At 45.1% G+C, this 21802-nt stretch overlaps 2 protein-coding genes across 3 annotated transcripts in view; one reads left to right on the top strand and one right to left on the bottom strand.

Moving 5' to 3' along the window:
* GON4L (gon-4 like) overlaps positions 1-15730 on the bottom strand; it is a 72537-nt gene extending 56807 nt beyond the window's left edge. The window contains exons 1-3 of the mRNA XM_021708706.1: positions 15627-15730; positions 12362-12889; positions 4128-4319 (exon numbers count right to left, since the gene is read on the bottom strand). Of these exons, the coding sequence (XP_021564381.1) occupies positions 4128-4319; positions 12362-12863 (694 nt within the window). The 5' untranslated portion in view covers positions 12864-12889; positions 15627-15730. The remainder of the gene's footprint in view (positions 1-4127; positions 4320-12361; positions 12890-15626) is intronic.
* A 1744-nt stretch (positions 15731-17474) lies between these two features.
* The window catches only part of SYT11 (synaptotagmin 11), a 24818-nt gene continuing 20490 nt past the window's right edge, over positions 17475-21802 (top strand). For both annotated transcript variants that reach the window (XM_008050324.2, XM_008050323.2), the window contains exon 1: positions 17475-17801. In XM_008050324.2, the coding sequence (XP_008048515.1) occupies positions 17768-17801 (34 nt within the window). In that variant the 5' untranslated portion in view covers positions 17475-17767. The remainder of the gene's footprint in view (positions 17802-21802) is intronic.

The raw sequence follows: 21802 nt of genomic DNA, 5'->3' as shown, positions 1-21802 counted from the left end.
TCAGCCTTCCAAGTAGCTGGAACTACAGGCACATGCTACCACACCTGGCTAATTTTTTAATTTTATTGTAGAGATGAGGTCTCGTCAAGTTGCCCAGGCGGGTCTCAAACCTGCGGGCTCAGGCAATCCATTCACCTTAGCCTCCCAAAGGTGTGGGATTACAGGCTGAGCCACCGAGCCTGGCTCATTATAACTTTTTTTTAGCAAAAACACGAAAAACACACAAATGTCTAATACTATATTGGATTACAATTAGGCCAATAAAAATTGTCTTTTTGAGGAATGGGGAAAAAAACAAGTTAAAATATCTACAAAGAGTTTTTAATGACATAGAAATCGTTCTGCTAATGATTTTAAAGGAAAAAAATATAGGATTCAAATATACACATCTTTACCTTGCACAACATAGCGAGACTTCATCCCTACAAAACAAAAAACAAAAAATTAGCCAGGCTTGGCGGTGTGCTGAGACTGAGGCAGAAGGATTGCTGGAGCCCAGAAGTTGAGGCTGTGGTAGCCGTGATCATGCCACTGCACTTCTGCCTGGGTGACAGAATAAGATTCCAACTCAAAAATAAAACAAAATAAAAATAAAAAAGAATGTAGCCTAACATTAGAATGTTATAACATTTCTTCTAAACTTTTACTCTCAGTTTACATAAATTACTTTGTTTCAAACACATAATAAATAGTTCACAAACTGGCACTGGTCCTCAAACCACACTTTAAGTAGCACAGATTTTAAACATCCACCAAAAAACATTTATGTCCATTAAAAAATGATAAAAAGTTGAAATGTAATATAGAAAACACAAATTTAAATGAATTGTGAAGAAAATATCTTGTAGAATTAAAATGGAAATGAGATTCACTGCAGAAAATATTTTTTCATGAAAAAATCAACAAGGTTGACAATTACATTTCAAATATCTATCTCATAAACATGAAATGAAAATTACAACTGTGAGGTTAAGCTATTCCCCGTGACAAAATTACAACAAACATATTTATCCACTGTTTTCTGATTTGGGTGTTGGGTTTATTAGGAAACTTGTGTCTATGGGGAAAATCGAATACATTCAAATTCCAATGCATTACATGGACAATTCACAAAAGAATATATAATTTGACTATTTTTTACACTGTTTTAGAATTCTTTACTTACTTCTGATATCATGGGATATCACTGACTCTAAGAATTTTAAGAATTTCACACCTGGCAGGAAAAGATTTTCTCATTCTAATTTTTCCTTCTATAAGATGGCAATTAACTAGAAAAGTTGACTATTCCTTTAGAAATAGATCTAACAGTGTAACCAATAAACTGATTTGTTTTTTGGTAGAGACAAGGTCTTGCTACATTGCCCAGGCCACTTTTAAATTCCTGGGCTCAAGCAATCTTCCCAACTCAATCTCCCAAAATACTGGGATTACAGGTATGAAACCACTGCACCCGACCTGTAACCAATATATTGAAAGCAAAATGAACTGCAGTAAAATGGATGAGAAAAACAAAAACACGGGTGAATTCTTTAATATGTAAATCAACAAAGTTGCTTTGATCTATTAAAACACTGTTTAACAGCCCTATCAAAAACCTATCCATGATGACTAGTTCTGGTCATGACAAAATATTTTTTTTTTTGAGTTGGAGTCTCACTCTGTCGCCCAGACTGGAGTGCAGTGGCCGCCCCCAGCCACCGTAGCCTCCACCTGCTAGGCTCCAGCGATCCTTCCGCCTCAGCCTTCCAAGTAGCCGGAATTACAGGCATGCACTACCACGCCCGGCTGATTTTTTGATTTATTGTATAGATGAGGTCTCACTGCCCAGGCGGGTCTCGAACCCGCAGGCTCAGGCAATCCACTCACCTCAGCCTCCCAAAGGCGTGGGATTACAGGCTGAGCCACCGAGCCCGGCTGACAAAATATTTTTTATAACCTAACCTTCCTGCTGAAACAACTACAAAGTGACATAAGCGTAGAATAAATATATACAACAACAATCTGAGAGCAGTGGAGAGCAACTACTCTAGACAAGATGTAAGGAATGTGATCCTTGAGAGAAAGGAAGTACATGAGAAGAACTTAAGCTGAAAGCAGTAGTCTTGAATGCTTGGCTAAGAAGTCAGAGAGCTGAGGCTAGGCATGGTGGCTCACACCTGTAATCCCAGTACTCTGGGAGAATGAAGCAGGAGGATCCCTTGAACTCAGGAGTTTGAGGCTGCAGTGAACTATGATAATGCCACTACACTCCAGTTTGGGGTACAAAGTAAGACCCTGTCATTCATTCACTCATTCACACATACATACATACATACATACATACATACATACATACATACATACACACACACAAAAGAAGTCAGATATTTGCAGCAACCAAAGCAGAAAACACTGGGGGGGTAAACCCTGTAGAGGATTCCAAGGAAAAATGAGCCAAAAAACGTCTCTGTACAAATTCCTCTTCAAGCCGGGCGTGGTAGCTCACACCTGTAATCCCAGCACTTTGGGAGGCAGAGGTGAGGGGACTGCCTGAGCCCAGGAGTTCAAGACCAGCCTGGGCAACATGGCAAGGTCTCATCTCTACAACAAATATAAAAACCAGTAGGGCATGGTGGCATGCACCTGAAGTCCTGCTATTTGGAAGGCTGAGGCAGAAGGCTCGCCTGATCCCAGCAGGTCAAAGCTGCAGTAGTCATGCTCGTGCCACTGCACTCCAGCCTGGGTAAAAAAGAGTGAGGCTCCAACTCAAAAAAAAAAAAAGTTTAATGGATGTGTGGGCATGGTGGCTCACACCTCTAATCACAGCACTTAGGGAGAGTGAGATGGGAGGATTGCTTGAGCCCAAAAGTTTGAGATCAGCCTGGGCAATATAGCAAGAACTTCATCTCTACAAAAAGAATTTAAAAATTAGCTGGATGTGGTTGCACATGCCTGTAGTTCCAGCTACTTAGGAGACTGAGGTAGGAGGATCATCTGAGCCCAAGAGTTGGAGGCTCCAGTAAGCCGTGATTATGCCACTGCACTCCAGCATGGGTGACAGAGTAAGAACCTGACTCAAAAAATTAACACCCCACATATTTAAAAGTTTTTTTTTAAGTTTAAGGATAAAGAAAACATAAAATATTCAAACAAAATGATACACAGCAATGAAAATCAATAATCTATAAGGACATGCAACAATATAAATGAATTTCTTTTTTTGTTTGTTAGTTTCTCAGTAGGAGTCTCACTCTGTCGCCCAGGCTAGAGTGCAGTGGCACGCTCACGGCCACCACAGCCTTGACCTCCTCTGCTCAAGCAATCTTTCTGCCTCAGCCTTCCAAGTAGCTGGAACCACAGGGGTGCACCACCATGTTCGGTTAATTTTTTTTTTTAATTTATCGTAGAGACAAGTTCTCGCCTAGTTGCCCAGGCTGGTCTCAATCCGCTGGTCTCGAACCGCTGGGCTCAGGCAAGCCTCTTGCTGGGATTATAGGTGTGAGCCACCACACTCAGCTTATTTTGGATGAATTTCATAAACATAATGTTGGGTGAAAAAAGGCAGTCACAAATAGTATATACATATGACTTCGTATAAAAGACAAAACAAGTGAACCAGTATGTGCTGCTCGACATCAGGATACTGGGTGGAGAGTAATCACTGAAAGGGGGACAAGATGGACTTCTGGATACTGGTAATATTCTGTTTTGAATCTGGTTACATGGATGTATTCAATCTGTGAAAATTCACTGCTGGGCGTGGTGTCTCACACCTGTGATCCTAGCACTTTGAGAGGCAGAGGCGAGAGGATTGCCTGAGCCCATGGGTTCAAGACTAGCCTGGGCAACGTGGCAAGACCTTTTCTCTACAGATCAAAAAATCAGCCAGGCGTGGTGGCACAGGTCTATAGTTCCAGCTACTTGGAATGCTGAGGCAGAAGGATCACCTGAGCCCAGCAGGTTGAGGCTGCAGTGGCCATGAGTGTGCCACTGCACTCTAGTCTGGGTGACAGAGTGAGACTCTGACCCCCCGCCCCCAAAAAAAGAAAATTTGTTGAACTCAGGATATCAGAATATATGAAATTTTCTGCAGAGTATACTTCAGTAAAGAGGTTTTTTAAAAAATTAAACAGAAAAAAGCCTACCCATTGGAATAAAGAGTCCACCATCCTCTACCTCCTCCTCAAGTGGGTGAGCCAGAGTTCTGAGTGGCTTTTCTTGAGGGGAGGCACAAACATCTGGTTGGGATGATTTCCTCAGCTGGGTTCCCAGTTTTGCAGATTGGTTGCCCGAGGACACTGAAGACATCTCCCTTCCAGAATGCATCTGATGTTTCCCTGAAAGAATCACAAATACTGCTCCACATTGTGCCCATTCTCAAACATACTATTGTAGAAATCAGCACCAACATAGTCTTTTTAGTTAAACAGCTTCATAGATGAAGCATATACTATAAAAGCATTCCCCTTCTTAGAAATATCATCCTAAGAAAAATACCGAAGCCGGGCTCGGTGGCTCAGCCTGTAATCCCGCGCCTTTGGGAGGCTGAGGTGAGTGGATTGCCTGAGACCGCGGGTTTGCGACCCACCTGGGCAGTGAGACCTCCTGTCTACAATAAATAAAAAATTCAGCCGGGCGTGGTAGCACATGCCTGTAATTCCAGCTACTTGGAAGTCTGAGGTGGAAGGATTGCCGGAGCCCAGCAGGTCGAGGCTGCTGTGGCCGGGAGCAGCCACTGCACCAGTCTGGGTGACAGAGTGAGACTCCAACTCAAAAAAAAAAAAAAAAAAAGAAGGAAAAAGAAAAATACTGAAACCAAAGTTCAAATCCAGTTTATTCATCTCTAAAGTCAGGGAATGGAATGAGATAATTGCTAAGGTCCTTCTTACTCTAATGGCATTTTTTTTCCTATGAAAAAGTCAAATTCATAATTGTAGGGGGAAGGATCTGGATAACAAAAGAACATTTTATATAGATGACCATTAACATCACACAATAATCAACTATAAATAATATACACAAGGCCAGGCGTGGTGGCCCAAGTCTGTAATCCTAGCACTGTGGGAGGCTGAGGCAAGTTTGCCTGAGCCCAGAGGTTTGAGACCAGCCTGGGCAATATGGTGAGACCTTATCTCTACAATAAATCAATAAAGCATGGTTGGCTGAGGAGGATTACCAGAACCCAGCAGGTCAAGGATGTGGTGACCGTGAGCATGTCACTGCACTCCAGTCTGGGCAACAGAGTGAGACTCCAACTCAAAAAAAAAAAAATTAAAATAATATATGGCCAGGCTTGATGGCTCAGCCTGTAATCCCCGCACTCTGGGAGGCCAAGGCAAGTGGATTGCCTGAGCCTGCAGGTTCAAGATCAGCCCTGGCAACTTGGCAAGACCTCGTCTCTGCAACAGATCAAAAAATTAGCCAAGCATGGTAGCCTGTAGTTCTGGCTACTTAGAAGGCTGAGGTGTAGCCGGGCTTGGTGGCTCATCCTGTAATCTCGCGCCTTGGGAGGCTGAGGTGAGTGGATTGCCTGAGCCCGCGGGTTCGAGACCCGCCTGGGCAACTTGGTGAGACCTCATCTCTACAATAAATCAAAAACTTAGCCAGGTGTGGTAGCGCGCACCTATAGTTTCAGCTACTTGGAAGGCTGAGGCAGAAGGATCGCCGGAACCCAGCAGGTCGAGGCTGTGGTGGCCGGGAGCAGCCACTGCACTCCAGTTTGGGCGACAGAGTGAGACACCGACTCAAAAAAAAAAAAAGAAGGCTGAGGTGGAAAGATCGCTGGAGCCCAGCAGGTCAATGCTGGGGTGGCCGTGAGCGTGCCACTGTACTCCAGCCTGGGCGACGGAGTGAGAGTACAACTCAAAGAAAAAAAAAAAGACAAATAAATATTCAAAAGTAAACATCAGAAATCAGGCTTTCAGGGAAAAAACATACATACATAAAGGTTTGCAGATGCACAGAATGTCTCTGGAACATACAAAAAATTGTTAAGGGGTGATGTGGAAATGGGAATTGGGGAGCAAAAGGACAGAATGAAAAGGTGCCTAAATTTTCACTGTGCACTTTCTTTTCTTCGTTTTTTCCATATTTGTGTATTACCTAGTTGAAAGAGACTAAGTTGTTTGTCACTAAGCTCCATTAAAAACAGATAGCTTTTATAATTTAAAAAAAAACAGGGTCTTACTTTGTTGCTCAGGCTAGAGTGCAGAACCATGATCATAGCTCACTGTAGCCTTAAACTCCCAGGCTCAAGCCATCCTCCCATCTTAGCCACCTGAGCAGCTAGGTCTACAGGAGTGTGCTACCACGCCCAGCTAATTTTCTAAAAAGTTTTTTGGCCAGGCTCAGTGGCTCGGCCTGTAATCACAGCACTTTGGGAGGCTAAGTCGAGTGGATTGCCTGAGCCCACAGGTTCGAGACCCATCCAGGCAACTTGGCGAGACCTCATCTCTACAATAATCAAAAATTAACCAGGCATGGTAGCACGCGCTTGTAGTTCTGTCTACTTGGAAGACTGAGGCAGAAGGATCACTGGAGCCCAGTAGGTCAAGGCTGCGGTGGCCGGGAGCGTGCCTCTGCACTCCAGTCTGGGCGACAGAGTGAGACTTCAACTCAAAAAAAAAAAAGTTTTGTGTAGACATGATCTCACTATGCTGCACACCCTGGTCTCAAGGGGATCCTCCAACCTTGGCCTCTCAAAACACTAGGATTAGATGTAAACCACCATGCCTAGTCAGCTCTTATACTTTTTTACATTGCTATCTCATCAACGTTCGTAGTTTCAACTGATGTAAACATACTTTTAAACTAGATGGCCCCTCCCCTCCAAAAAAGAAAAAAACCTTTGTTTTACAATAATGAGTCAATCCTTAATAATCTCAATCTTGGTTGGGCTCAATGGCTCATACCTGTAATCCCAGCACTTTGGGAGGTGGAGGAGAGAGGATTACCTAGGCTCAGAGATTCAAAACCAGCCTGAACAACATGGTGAGACCTTGTCTCTACAAAACATCAAAAACTTAGCCAGTGTGGTGGTACATGCTTGTGGTTCCTGGTACTTCAAAGAGTGAGGCGGAAGGACAGTCTGAGCCCAGCAGGTCGAGGCAGCGGTGGCTGTGAGCATACCACTACACTCCAGCCTGGGCAACAGAATGAGACTCCTGACTCAAAAAAATATATATATGTATCAATCTTACTTCCTTTACTTCTGTAGCCTATGATTACACAGTATCAAAAAGCCTAAAGGCTTTGGTTTTAATAGTGACTGTACAGTTGTACAGCAAGGTGATGAATCCTAAATTCATCAAATCAGAAGTTCCTCTCAGCCAAATTTCCTACATAAGAGGAATCAATACCGAAGCATAGTTTTCTCATTTAACTGACAATCTTTCACAATTTTTTTTTTTTGAGTTGGAGTCTCACTCTGTGGCCCAGACTGGAGTGCAGTGGCACGCTCCCGGCCACCGCAGCCTCAACCTGCTGGGCTCCGGCAATCCTTCCACATCAGCCTTCCAAGGAGCCAGAATTACAGATATACGCTATCTCGCCCAGCTAATTTTTTGATTTATTGTAAAGACGAGGTCTCGCCAAGTTGCCCGGATGGGTCTCAAACTCACAGGCTCAGGCAATCCACTCGCCTCAGTCTCCCAAAGTGCTGAGATTATAGGATGAGCTACCAAGCCCAGCCCACAATTTTTACAATCAATGACATCTACCTTTAAGTGACACAAATAACTTTTTTTAAAAAACATACCAGAACCTTCAAATCTAAGCAAGTACTGTCCTTCAAAATAGAGGCTCACCCTGGTAGGCACAGCTTCTTGCACTGATCCTCTTAATACCTAAGCATTTTTGGCTCTACCTCTTTAAAGCTGTCCCGGTAGCTTGTCAGCAGCACCACAAAATCATTTTTCACAATCTATATAGAGAAAATACTTTTTTTTACAGCCTTTTCCCCCCTCTGATTTTATCACATTGCTTTTCAATTTAATTCCTCTCCCTAGAATCCCTTATGTTCTCACCCATCCTTTCCTTTATAGATGTACTAGATGCATCGCTTCTCGGCCTTTTGGCTAAGATCAAGTGTATAGATATACTAGACGCAGAAAGACCTCAGAAGGAGAAGCTGAGTAGGATAAGGAATATAGAAAAAGAAAAACCTGGTCGGGCATGGTTGCTCATGCCTCCAATCCAGCACTTTGGGAGGCTGGGGAGAGAGGACTGCTTGAGCCCAGGAGTATGAGATTAGCCTAGGCAACATAATGAGACCTCAACTCCACAAAAATTTTAAAAATTAGCAGGGCTTTGTGGCATGTACCTATAATTCCAGCTACTTGGGGTAGGGAGGCGAGGCAGGAAGACTACTTGAGACTAAGAGTTTGAGGCTGCTGTAAGCCGTGATTGTGCTATTACACAAAAACCTTATTCAGAGTACATTTACAACTTGTTTATTACAAGCCTAAGAACTGTAAATTAATAACATGAAGATAATTAACTGAGAACTGTACAAATAAACTAATTATAAGATGAAATCTGTCTATGCTAATCACTTTTAGGAGGCAAAGAAAGAAAAAGAGCATAAGCAGAAATTAGGGTATGTAAATCAGCCAAGTACAATGGCTCATGCCTGTAATCCCAGTACTTTGGGAGGCTAAAGCAAGAGGACTACCTGAACCCAGAAGTTTGAGACCAGCCTAGGCAACTTGGCAAGACCTCGTCTCTACAGTAAATTTTTAAAATTTATTTAGCGAGGCTCGATGGCTCAGCCTATAATCCCGCGCCTTTGGGAGGCTGAGGTGAGTGGATTGCCGCAGGTTTGAGACCCACCTGGGCAACTTGGCAAGACCTCATCTCTACAATAAATCAAAAATTAGCTGGGCGTGGTAGGGCACACCTGTAGTTCCAGCTACTTGGAAGGCTGAGGCAGAAGGATCGCTGGAGCCCAGCAGGTCGAGGCTGCGGTTGCCGGGAGCGGCCACTGCAATCCAATCTGGGCGACAGAGTGAGACTACAACTAAAAAAAAAGAAACCTTATCTCTGAAAATAAAAATTTAAAAATTAGCTGGGTGTGGTGGTGCATGCCTATAGTCTCAGCTACTTGGGAGGCTAAGGCAGAGGGATCACCTGAGCCCAGGTGGTCAAGGCAGTGGTGAACAGTGATCATGCTACTGCACTCCAGCCTAGGCGACAAAGTGAAATCGCAACTCAAAAATAAAAAGAATTTCTAATAAATATTTATCCAATTTATGTATCAACAATGTGCAGTACAATATACTGTCTTGTTTTACTTTATATTTTTATGTGATCAAAAGTCAAGTCTATATAGTTAGCAAAATGGCACAAGCTATTTACCCTTTTTTATTCACCCAAGAAATTATCAGGCCAGGCTCGATGGCTCAGCCTGTAATCCCAGCACTTTGGGAGGCCGAGGCGAGTGGATTGCCTGAGCCGTGGGTTCGAGACCCACCTGGGCAACTTGGCAAGACCTTGTCTCTACAACAAATAAAAAATTAGCCAGACATGGTAGCACGCGTCTGTAGTTCCAGCTACTTGGAAGGCTGAGGTGGAAGGATAGCCAGAGTCCAGCAGGGCGAGGCTGCAGTGGCTGGGAGCATGCTACTGCACTCCAGTCTGGGCGACAGACTGAGACTCCAACTCAAAAAAAAAATTATCTTGAAGAATAAACCCGCCTGGGCAACTTGGTGAGACCTCATCTCTACAATAAATCAAAAAATCAGCTGGGCATGGTAGCGCATGCCTGTAATTCTGGCTACTCGGAAGGCTGAGGTGGAAGGATCGCCGGAGCCCAGCAGGGCGAGGCTGTGGTGGCCAGGAGCGGCCACTGCACTCCAGTCTGGGTGACAGAGTGAGACTCCAATTAAAAAAAAAAAAAAAGAGTAACAGTGTAATAATTTGCAACTCATAAAAAACAAACCTGCTATTCCTGTCTACATTTCCACATAAAAACAGAGATGTCCCAAAACCAACACAACAATACAGGCTATTCCGACAGAGGCTGAAACCATAGAGTTGTGTTATGACAAGGGTTGAGATCAGGAGCACTTTTCCCCAAAAGAGCTTTCATCTTTGACAATGTTTTTCAAACTCATGCACTACTTTCTCAGTTTTCAAACACAGTGGCATTAGAAACATGAAATGCAGTGTAAACACACAATACACAATGTCAGTATCAGCATAGTATATTAACAGTAGAGGCCAGGCTAGGTGGCTCAGACTGTAATCCCAGCACTTTGGGAGGCCGAGGTGAGAGGATTGCCTGAGCCCACGGGTTCGAGACCCGCCCAGGAAACTTGGCGAGACCTCATCTCTACAATAAATCAAAAAATTAGCCAGGCATGGTAGCGCACGCCTATAGTTCTGGTTACTTGGAAGGAGGAAGGATCACCTGAGCCCAGCAGGTCAACGCTGGGGTAGCCGTGAGCATACCACTGCACTACAGTCTGGGCGATGGAGTGAGACTCCAACTCAGAAAAGACAAAAAAAATCCACCAGGTATAGTAGCACACACCTGTGGTTCCAGTTACTTGGAAGAATGAGGCGGAAGGATCACCTGAGCCCAGCAGATCAAGACTGAGGTAGCTGTGAGCGTGCCACTGCACTTCAGCCTTATTTTATATTCATATAAATATAAAATAAAATGACTATCATGGTTGGGTACAGTGGCTTATGCCTGTGATCCCAGCACTTTGGGAGGCCGAGGAGGATGACTTGAGCCTAGTAGTTCAAGACCACCCTAAGTAACACAGGAGACCTCGTCCCCATACACACACACACACACACACACACACACACAATCATTTAAAAAAAAAATTTGCAGCTGGGCTCAGTGGCTCAGCCTGTAATCCCACGCCTTTGGGAGGCTGAGTTGAGTGGATTGCCTGAGTCTGCGGGTTCGAGACCCGCCTGGGCAGCGAGACCTCATCTCTACAATAAATCAAAAAATCAGCCGGGCGTGGTAGCGCATGCCTATAATTCCAGCTACTCGGAAGGCTGAGGCAGAAGAATCGCCGGAGCCCAGCAGGTCGAGGCTGCGGTGGCCAGGAGCGGCCACTGCACTCCAGTCTGGGAGACAGAGTGAGACTCCAACTCAAAAAAAAAAAAAAAAAAAATTTGCAAGTTCGAGACCCACCTGGGCAACTTGGCGAGACCTCATCTCGACAATAAAATAAAAAATGAGCCGTGCCTGGTAGCGCACGCCTGTAGTTCCAGCTACTTGAAAGGCTGAGGTGGAAGGATCGCTGGAACCCAGCAGGTCGAGGCTGCGATGGCCGAGAGCGGCCACTGCACTCCAGCCTGGGGGACAGAGTGAGACTCCAACTCAAAAAAAAAAAAAAAAAAATTTAAGGCTAGGCACAGTGGCTCATGCCTATAATCACAGGAATTTGGAATTCAGAGGCAAGAGGACTGCCTAAGTCCTGGGGTTCAAGACTAGCCTGGGCATCTTGGCAAGACCTCATCTCTACAATAAATCAAAAACTTAGCCGGGTATGGTGGCGCGCACCTATGGTTCCAGCTACTTGGAAGGCTGAAGCAGTAGGATCACCTGAGCCCAACAAGTCAAGGCTGCAGTGGCGGTGAGCGTGCCACTGCACTCCAGCCTGGGTCACAGAGTGAGACTCCTACTCAAAAAAAAAAAAAAATTAGCCAGGAGTGGTGCTGTGTGCCTGTAGTCCAAGCTACTTGGGAAGCTGAGGCAGTAGGATCACCTGAGTCCAAGAAGTCAAGGCTGCAGTAAGCTGTGATTGTGCCACTGCCCTCTAGCAAGAGCAACAGAATTGGACCCCAACTCAAAAAAAAAAAAAAAAAAAAAATGAGTATCACCTAATGACAGGAAAAGTTCAAAACCTTAGCACTAAAACAAAACCCTTCACAACCCAAGCACTATCTACCACTCTGAAGTCATCTCCCACCACTTCTTTCAAGCAACTATATCACCATCCTCTTCTGCCTATGTACCGCAGTGTAGACTGTTCTGGGTGTAGATGCCCACCTCTGTCAAACTGCAACTCATCCTTCAAGTCCAAAGGGTTATCATCTCTGTAAAGCCTTTCCCAATGCCCCAAGCAGGAGTCTCTCCCTTTAGGCTGCTGAAAATCACAAAAGACCATACATCTCTCTAGATGTGCAGAATAAAGGATGAGAGAACGGAAAGTAAGGGACATAGAAGAGGATCTAGGGAATGGAGGGGGAAAGTATCTACCCATTAATAAAGTTCAGTGCTGATCCCTACAAGCACAGCGGTTCCAATATATACCAAATCAGTATCCCTTTTCAGAAATTCTACTCTGTGAAGGCAGCACAGAGAAAGCAGTGGCAAGGTGGTACCAACAAAGAAAAGGCAGCAGAGACCTCTTACCTCCTTCTTCCTTTTCTTCACTAGGCTCTCCTGAAAAAGGATCCTTTATGATAGAATGGTCACCTCTGTCTTCTTGGGCTATCTGCCCAGGCCTAAGTGCAGTTTTCTTCCCTCTCCTTGAGCCCGTGGCCTGAAGCTTTCCTTTACCAGTGTGTATATTAAGGAGGTGTGACGACTCCAAGGAAGATAGGGTGATTCCCTGAGAGACGGCCACATCAACAGCATCTAGAATTGGTACATTTGTGTCCTGGTTGAGCATCCCAGATCTCAAAGATACATCCTCCATAAGAAGCTGACTTCCTGCATCCTGAACAGACTGTACTTCAAAGCCAGCTACTCTGCCATGACTCGGACCCCAGGACAATGACACTGACCCCAAGTCTTTAACCAGGTCAGATTCTTGTTTAATAGCTGATTCCAGGCCTATGTTGTCTTCATCCTGGTTGCTCTTATGCTGTGGGGACTCTGTCACTGTAGTTCTTCTCTTCTTACAAGGCAACATTTTAGAAATCCCACTTCCGTTCCATCCTGGAAGGATAAAAGCAAGTTCTTATCACTTTTATATTAATTAATGGTAATAACATTTGTTCAATTATCTTTTCATTTATTCATGTTCCATCATGAACACAATACTTCACACCAAATGCACAATCCCCCTTTAAGGAGAAGATGAGAGACGATAGTTAGAGTGACCAAGTTCAAATTCTAACTCTACTACTGACTAGTATGCTACCTTGGCCAAGTGACTTAACCTCTCTAAGTTTCCGTCTCCTCTACTGTAAAAATTAGTAACTGCTCTTACCTCATGGAGTTGTTACAAAAATTAAATACTAAGTGATTAATAAGTGTTATTATTATTACTACCATCAGGGATGTAGACTAGCATGATGCTGAGAGCAAACTGTGGATTCAAACTGTCTGGATCTGTTTCCCAAGTCAGCTTCTCTTCAGCTTTATGACCTTGCATAAGTTACTCAAACTGAATCTCAGTTTCTTCAGCTATAAAATGAAATATAATAGCACCTACATCATTACATAGTCAGTGATCAATAAATGTTTGCTACTGTTATTTCCATAAACAGGCATTTCCATTAATAGAAACAATTCAGAAGTAAAGTGTGGTTGTTTTACAAGATTAGGCTATGCAGGGCACGGTGGCTCAGCCTGTAATCCCAGCACTCTGGGAGGTTGAGGTGAGAGGACTGCCTGAGCCCGGGGATTTGAGACCAGCCTGGACAACTTGGTGAGACCTCATCTCTACAATAAATCACAAAACACTAGCCAGGTGTAGTGGCATGCATCTGTAGTTCCAGCTACTTGGAAGGCTGAGGTGGAAAGATCACCTAAGCCCAGCAGGTTGAGGCTGTGGTGGCCCTGAGTGTGCCACTGCACTCCAGCCTGAGCAACAAAGAGTGAGATTCCAACTCAAAAATAAATAAATAAATAAATAAAAGATTAGGCTATATTAACAGAAATTTTATGCTGAAACAAGGGAGAGGAGGTTCCTATTGCTCTCTGTACTGTTCTTTCTTGACACTTGGCTTCAATTCTAGTTATCACATTTATTTTATTATTATTATTTTTTAATTTGTAGTCTTACTCTGTTGCCCATGCTGGAGTACCGTGGCATGCTCAACCGGCTGGGTTCAGGTGATCTTCCCACCTTAGCCTTCCAAGTAGCTGAAACCACAGGTGTGAGCCACCACATCCAGTTAATTTTTTTTTTTTTGTATTGTAGAGATGAGGTCTCACCAAGTTTCCCAGGCTGGTCTGAACCCCTGGGCTCAGGCAATTCTCTCACCTTGGCCTCCCAAAGTGCTGGGATTACAGGCTTGCGCCACCACGCCTGGATTTTTTTTTTTTTTTTTTGAGAGACATGGTCTCACCAAGTTGCCCAGGCTGGTCATGAACCCCTGGACTCAGGCAATCCTCTCGCCTCCACCTCCCAAAGTACTGGAATTACAAGCATGAGCCACCACACCCATCCAACCCTAGTTATCATATTTTAAGAACAATACTGACCCTAAGCTGAGGGTATATTCTTTTAGCAACTGTTTGTAAACCTCTTTTATAGCACTTCTTTTGTCATTGTCTCTTTTCTGTCTTCATCTCATCTCCATCTTCTAAAACTATAAACTTTTTGAGAAAAAGAACTCTTTCAACTAGTATCTCTAATATCCAGCAGTATCTGGGTATTTTGTTTTTTTTTCAGATAGGGTTTCACTCTTTGCCCTGGCTGGGGTGCAAGAGCACAATCATAGCTCACTGCAGCCTCAAACTCCTGGCCTCAAGCTATCCTCCTGCCTCAGCCTCCGGAGTTGCTGGGGTTACAGGCACAAGTCACTGCACCTGGCTCAGTATCTGTGTATTACAGATACTCAATGTGTCACTGAGTTTTGCAGATACTCAATAAATGCTCCCTGAATAATGAGTGAACGAAAGAGGGCTTCAACATTTTATTCTGTTCATCAACTGGTCCAAGTGTCAAGCATAATAAGGAAACTGATTGCATCTTACTATCTAAGAAAACTTAACTACCATAAATAGGTCCAAGAATAAAATAAGCTGCCTTATGTTATATTACAGGCGATGTTCAAGCAAAGTCTGAATGCACACCTATCAGGGTACTACAGCTTGAACTATAGAACTGAAAAATAAAAGTTCTTTCTGAGAGTCTCATCTATCAGGTTGGTTTTAAACCTCCCTAATTCAGTTTCTCTAGGACATTAGGAAAGATTTCCTATCCCCCTAATCAACTGATGCCCTCATCTTGGTAATTAAATCTTAATAACACTCGAAGGTTCCGCTGATTCCTGTGAGAGAGGGTGCAGAGTGGATAAGGAGCGAAATGGGAGTAGCCCAGGTGACTCCTTTATTTCACAGACGAATTACTGAGGTCTAGAAAAAAAAAAAAAAATCCAGCTACTATTCAAAGCCAGGCACCTCAGACACAGCAGTAGCTCAAAGAGGCCGCTACTCTGGGAGCCCGAGTCGGACCCACAGGGTGAATGAATGCCAATCCGGAGGCGGCCCCTGCGCGGCCTCCTCTGTGGAAAACATTGCAAAAGGGGTCCTAACTGCGCCTTCCACCTTGGCGCTGGCCCATGTTCGCATTCCCAAGTAGACACCTTCGCACCCCTAACTTCCGTCACCACCCAGCGCCCACTCTCAGACCTGACCCCCTTAGCTCGGACATCCTTTGCCCACGTGCCCCAGCTCCCACCTGCCTCCTCCCGCCCCACCGCACACGACCCAGTACCCTCACAAGCCGGCCTGATCCCGCGGAAACACGGCTTTGGCACCACCGGAAGTCAGCCGACGGCAGCCAATGACGTGCGCGCCCCCGAGTCGCGGGCGCCGCGCCCCAGTACGACAAAGAGCATGCGCAGAATACTAGGCGCCATCCTATCTTAGGGCCGAATGAAGCCACAGGGCTAGTATACCAGCGATTGGCAAAAAAAATTTAAAGGCACCACTTCGCGTTCTCCGTCCATAAAGCTATCCTCCTCAAAACAAAACTAGGGCTTGAGAGTCACTGGTTTAGATTGACAACCGGTCTTTATCGCCACGAGACACTTGGAACACAGGACCAAGGAAATGAATTCATAAAATTTCAGAAAACTGGTTTACAATTAGTGCAGGTTCCTGAATAAAACTAAGGCAGCCTTAAACTCAAGCTATAGTAATTACTCATACAGGTACAATATTCTGCATTTTACAAAATGCACTCACATTATCTTAGGTGATTTGGTCTCCACAATAATCCTGTGGGACAATGGATATTATTATATTATTAGCCAGTTTGCACAGGACAAAGTTCTGGCTCAGCTAAGCAGGTGATTTCATACAGGTACATAGCTATCAAGTTAGGTATCAGGTATCCTCATTCTAGCTTCTAATGCATTGAACCAGTGCCCAGGAAGGTGCCTGGGGCTTAGTCGATGCTTAATAATTCTATACATTTTTAGAAATGAATTAATGAATGAATGACTCCTAGGACCATGTTTTTGTTTTTTGTTTTTTGGGTTTTTTTGAGTTGGAGTCTCCCTCGGTCGCCCAGACTGGAGTGCAGTGGCCGGTCCCGGCCACCGCAGCCTCGCCTGCTGGGCTCCGGCAATCCTTCCGCCTCAGCCCTCCGAGTAGCCGGAATTACAAGCATGCGCTACCATGCCCGGCTGATTTTTTGATTTATTATAGAGATGAGGTCTCGCTGCCCAGGCGGGTCTCGAACCTGCGGGCTCAGGCAATCCACTCACCTCAGCCTCCCAAAGGCGCAGGATTACAGGCTGAGCCACCGAGCCCGGCTTAACTCCCTTATTTTACAGGTAAACGACCAACAAAAATTTATGCATTTGAACTAATCCTGTCTGTAAACAGAAATCCGACATCCAAAATGAAGGATGAAATTGATGCTATAATCGCCAGTAGTCTGCCTCTAACCTGAATCACACTCACTCTCTCTCCCAAATGCAAAGAAAGACTCCAGAAGCTCAGGATTTCATTTGACCTACAAAATACATAGATCTTTTGGATTGGCCTGCCTTCTCTCTCCCTCTCTCTCTCTCCTATGAAACCTTAAGTACCTGAGACTCATGGAAAAGAAATACTCAGCACTGATTAACATTGGCAATTTTCATTAGGCTTAAAAAAAAAAAATTACGAAATTTAAATTTTAAAAAATACAAACCACGAAATTTATGTTTTGCATGTACAATCAAATAATTTTTTTGTAAATTTTCAGAGTTGTGCAACCATCCCCAGATCTGGTCTTTAATCAGAGTTTCCGAGGTTGAAGAAAGTTTCCATAATAATCTTTAGCGGTCTTAGAAATGCATAACAACAATAATGGCAATCGATATTGAAATTTTGTTTTTCCAAAATTCTGGAATCCAGAACCCAGAACATTTTGCTGCTTTATTAAGCCCAGGAAGCCACAATCGCGGAGTCTATAGAATTTCATGGAATAATCTACCTACACTTCTCATTCCTGGACACTCTTTAGACCCACTGCCCGTCAGTGGGCGGGGCCTCATTCTCGGGAAATCTCGGCGGTGAGAGGAGTCCCCTCCCGGAGATCTTCCGGAAAGGGGCGGGGCCTGCCCTCCGGAACATTTCGGAGAGAGGCGGAGTATTCTTCCGAGAGCCATTCGGAAGAAGGCGGAGCCTACCTCCCATCAGGACCAGTCTGACTGCACCTGCATCCTTAGCTCAGCGCATCCCTGGAGCATCTTAAGAGGCGAGCGCAGCTGGCACCCAGGGGCCCGACCGTCGCAGGAGGCGTCCGCCGGATACCTTCCCCCGTCCCTGACGTAGAGCTCTACAGCGGCGGCCTCCGTACGGACTGGGGGTTCCCAGAGTTGTCTGACCATTGCAAAAACGTTTATAGCAACAGCCTCTGATTACGACATGGCTGAGATCACCAACATCCGACCTAGCTTTGGTAAGTAGAGTCGGGTAAACTAAGCTCTAGGTGGTCGGAACCGTTGCAAAGTCAGTGGGCCCAACAGCTGGGCAGAAAATGCAGCCCAGACCAGAGCCTTCAAAGTGCCAGCCACGCTAGAATTGGGCCTGCGGTGGTGGGAAGCGGGCAGTGGACAGTGCCCGAACTTGAGCTATGGGCTACAGGGGCCAGCAAGGCCAGAGCCACACCGAGGGTGGGGAAGTTCAGGATGCTAAAACCTTGTATGGTGCCCTGTCAGCACTGCTGGAGGTGAGAAACAGCTAGCATGCGGAGGACGTGAACCCCTCCTTCTGGGGGAGGAGAGGTGGGGTAGGCCGAGCCCTCCCCCTTGGGGCACGCAGGGCGGTGCCCCTTCCTCCCCCTCCCACTCCTATGGGCTGCGGGGGAGGGAGGTGACAAGGGGGATGGGGCATCAAGATGGCAGCTTGGAGACTGGGCCGTGTGGCTGGCAGCCAGGGGAGGCGGCGGCCTCTGGGGAAAGAGAGGTGCGGGGGTGGGGAGCAAAAAGGAAGCCACTCCTTAAGCCAGTCAGCTAGATGCTGGGGCAGGAGGAAACGTGAGCCCTGCAAACTCCATTCTGCATCGTAATGGTGGGGTCCGTCCGATGCTACCAAATGGCGCTGGCGCTGCTGGGCTGGGGGATGACGTGATGTCTATTTCTGGCCTCCTGGCAGCGCTGAGGCTCTCCTTCCGGGGCCTTTGTTCCCGGTTTCCCTGGGCAGGCTTTTCAAAAAGGGGGACTCACCCGCGCTGGTGCCAGCGGGGGAGTGATCTAGGCCGGAGGGGGAGGGGCGAGAGAGGCCCAGCCCGGGGGAGGCCGCTTTGTGTACCAGAGAAAGCATTACGTCATCTCGGAGCGGCTGGTCCCCGACCCGGCCCTGTGGGCTCCCAGATTAGTCTTACGCTCCCTGGGACAGAAAGTGGTGTGGAAAATGGGAAGGAAGATGGGAAAGATAAGCTTGAGAAGGAAGTTTTTTCCTCTTTGGTGACTCTTCCCAAATGTGCGAGGGGAGCAAACTTCCTGTGCTGCGCTTTCCTGGTCAAATAAATAAGTAAAATATAATTGCACTGCTTCTCCCTTGATTCCACTAGTTTAGATGGAGAAAGCCAGTGAGAGTTGCTGCCAGCCTAAGAACATTTTTATTCTTTAAGGGATTCCCTAATTATAGATATTATATCTAAGAGGTATATTGAAATAAGTCCAATGTGCTCGATATAAGGAAGCAGGCATGGAATCAGGAAAAATATTCAGATAGCAGATCTTCACACCCCTCACAGCTTGCTCCCCAAGGCTAAGTCTTGACTGTATTTTCTCTTCCACTTCACCTTCTGCATCTCTATCCCTTGAGTTCTGTTTCCAAAATAAAAGTCCCCTTTGTGATCATGAGCAACCCATGATTTTCTTCCTGCTCTTTCTTTTTCATCTTATGCCTTTCCAACAGATTCCTTTCTCTAATTGTAGTTCCAGAGTCCTTAAAAAAGTAAATGGTGCAGAACATGATATAGTGATTTTCTTTAGAGGGACTACTACTGGAAAAAGGAAAAGAAACTGTATCAGCCTCTTACATGCTACATTTCATTTAATTCTAACAATACCCTTCAGAGTAGGTGTTGTTATATATACTTGCCAGATGAGGAAACTGAGGCTCAGGGAGATTAAAAAAAATAATAACTTGGCTAAAGTCATACAAACTAGTGAGGGTAGTTCTAGGATTTAAACCAGTAAAAGTTCATTCTCATTACCCTGTGTTACATGACCTGCTTGACACTGAAGACTATGTTTAGGAAAGAAAGTGTCAATAAGCAGTTCTGGTCAGAAACTGAGAGAGTTGGGCAGATGTGTCTTACAGGTCCCTAGACCATTACGGAGGGTCTTCTCCATAGAGAACTGCCACTTCTTACTTTTCCACATCTCATAGAGTACTTCATTTCAAATGCTACAGCACGAGGGAGACACACCAAACCAACACTCACTCATCCATGACTGCAGAGGACAGAAGGAGCAAGAAGCACAGGTCACTGCAATTAACAGCTGCTTTATTTTATTATTTATTTTTTGAAAGCAAGAATTATTGAGAGTACAGAAAAGCTCTCACAGTGAAAGGGGACCCAAAGAGGTTGCCCTATAGCTGCTTTAAAACATTCATTTCACCCATTCGTTCCAACTTCCTGTTCCCACCAACCTTTTGACTAATGCAAGATGGAGAACTCTGAGTTTCAACATCTCTGATTTTCCTAGTACTCCGTCTTGGGTGTCAGGGAGAGAAGCAGGAGTTAGCAAATACTGACATGAGGAAGAAAGTAGAGCAAAAGGAGGAAACAAGGTGGAGAGTACCTAGATAGGCCACAAATGGATCCGTTTCTCTTCCTTCTTTATCCTCCTGAAAGATGAAAATTCTTCATTGTAAACAGCAGAGATTTTTCAAGATCACTGAGTAAATCTATGGTAGAGCCAAAAGGATGCCCAGAGGTCTCCCTTTGCAATCATTCTCAAAAATAGACCTGTCTTGGTAGTTTCCAGCATTCCTCTTGTTTTTTGTTTTTTTTTTTTTGAGTCGGAGTCTCATTCTGTCGCCCAGACTGGAGTGCAGTGGCCGCTCCCGGTCACCGCAGCCTCTACCTGCTGGGCCCCGGTGATCCTTCCGCCTCAGCCTTCCAAGTAGCTGGAACTACAGGTGCGTGCTACCACGCCTGGCTAATTTTTTGATTTATTGTAGAGATGAGGTCTCGCCAAGTTGCCCGGGCGGGTCTCGAACCCGCCGGCTCAGGCAATCCATTCACCTCAGCCTCCCAAAGCGCAAGATTACAGGCTGAGCCACCGAGCCCGGCTTCCTCTTCTTATAGAGACAATAATTGTTCAGTCACAGCAATTTGCAGGAAAGCCCCTGACTGGTGAATAGAGAGCCACTTCTTTAGGCCAGGCATGGTGGCTCATGCCTGTAACCCTAGCACTTTGGGAGGCTGAGGCAGGAGGATTGCTTGAGCCCAGGAGTTTGAGCCCAACCTGGGCAGCATAGCAACACCTTGTCTCTACCAAAAAAAGAGAGAGAGAGTGTCACTTCTTTAGACTCTGTGCATTCTGATAGACAATTGAATTCAGTGTTTTTAACAAGTATCTATTGAGCACCTGTTAGATGCAAGAGACTCTGAGGGATTCAGAGATGAACAGGATGTCGTTCCTGCCTGTCCTCAAGGAGCTTACCACCAAGGCTGCCTCCATTTTACGAAACTCTCCCTAAAAACTTTTATTCTGTTTAATACTTAGAGACTAAATGTTGTTATTATTCAATATGGATATGGACATGGTCGCCTTGATTTATTTTGTTAATAATGGTTTTACCCCTTATCTTTATTATTGTAAAATGTAATCTCTTCTTTTCTTATCTGGTCCTAACTTTCTTAGGACCATGGAATATTGAGGTAGAAAGAACTTCAGAGACATCTAGTCTTCGATGAAGAAATCCCTTTTAGAATTTGCCTGACCAGAGCCAGGCATAGTGGGTTCACACCTAAAATCCCAGCACTTTGGTAGGCCAAGGTGGGAGGATTACTTGAGCTTGGGAGTTCAAGACCACCCTGGGCAACATAATAAGACCTCATCTCTACCAAAAAAAAAAAGTTTTTATTTAAAAAAAGAATATGCCTGACCAATGGTGATCTGACCTCTGTTTAAAATTTTCAGTGGGAGAATTTCTGCCTCATAAAGCAACCTAGGACATTGACTCTTTTCATTGAGTCAAAATCTGTTTTCCACCGGACACTACAACTCATACCTATAATCCCAGCACTTTGGGAGGTGGAGGCCAGAGGATTGTCTGAGTCCAGGGGTTCAAGACCAGCCTGGGCAACTTGGCAAGACCGTGTCTCTACATTAAATCAAGAAAAAAGCTGGGCTCGGTGGCTCAGTCTGTAATCCCGCGCTTTGGGAGGCTGAGGTAAGTGAATTGCCTGAGCCCACGGGTTCGAGACCTGCCTGGGCA

Source organism: Carlito syrichta, unplaced genomic scaffold (assembly GCF_000164805.1).
Source record: "Carlito syrichta isolate Samal-C Ts95f unplaced genomic scaffold, Tarsius_syrichta-2.0.1 Scaffold143912, whole genome shotgun sequence".
NCBI lineage: Eukaryota > Metazoa > Chordata > Mammalia > Primates > Tarsiidae > Carlito > Carlito syrichta.
Note: the sequence above shows the minus strand (reverse complement) of the source record. Positions and strands in the feature narration are given on the sequence as shown.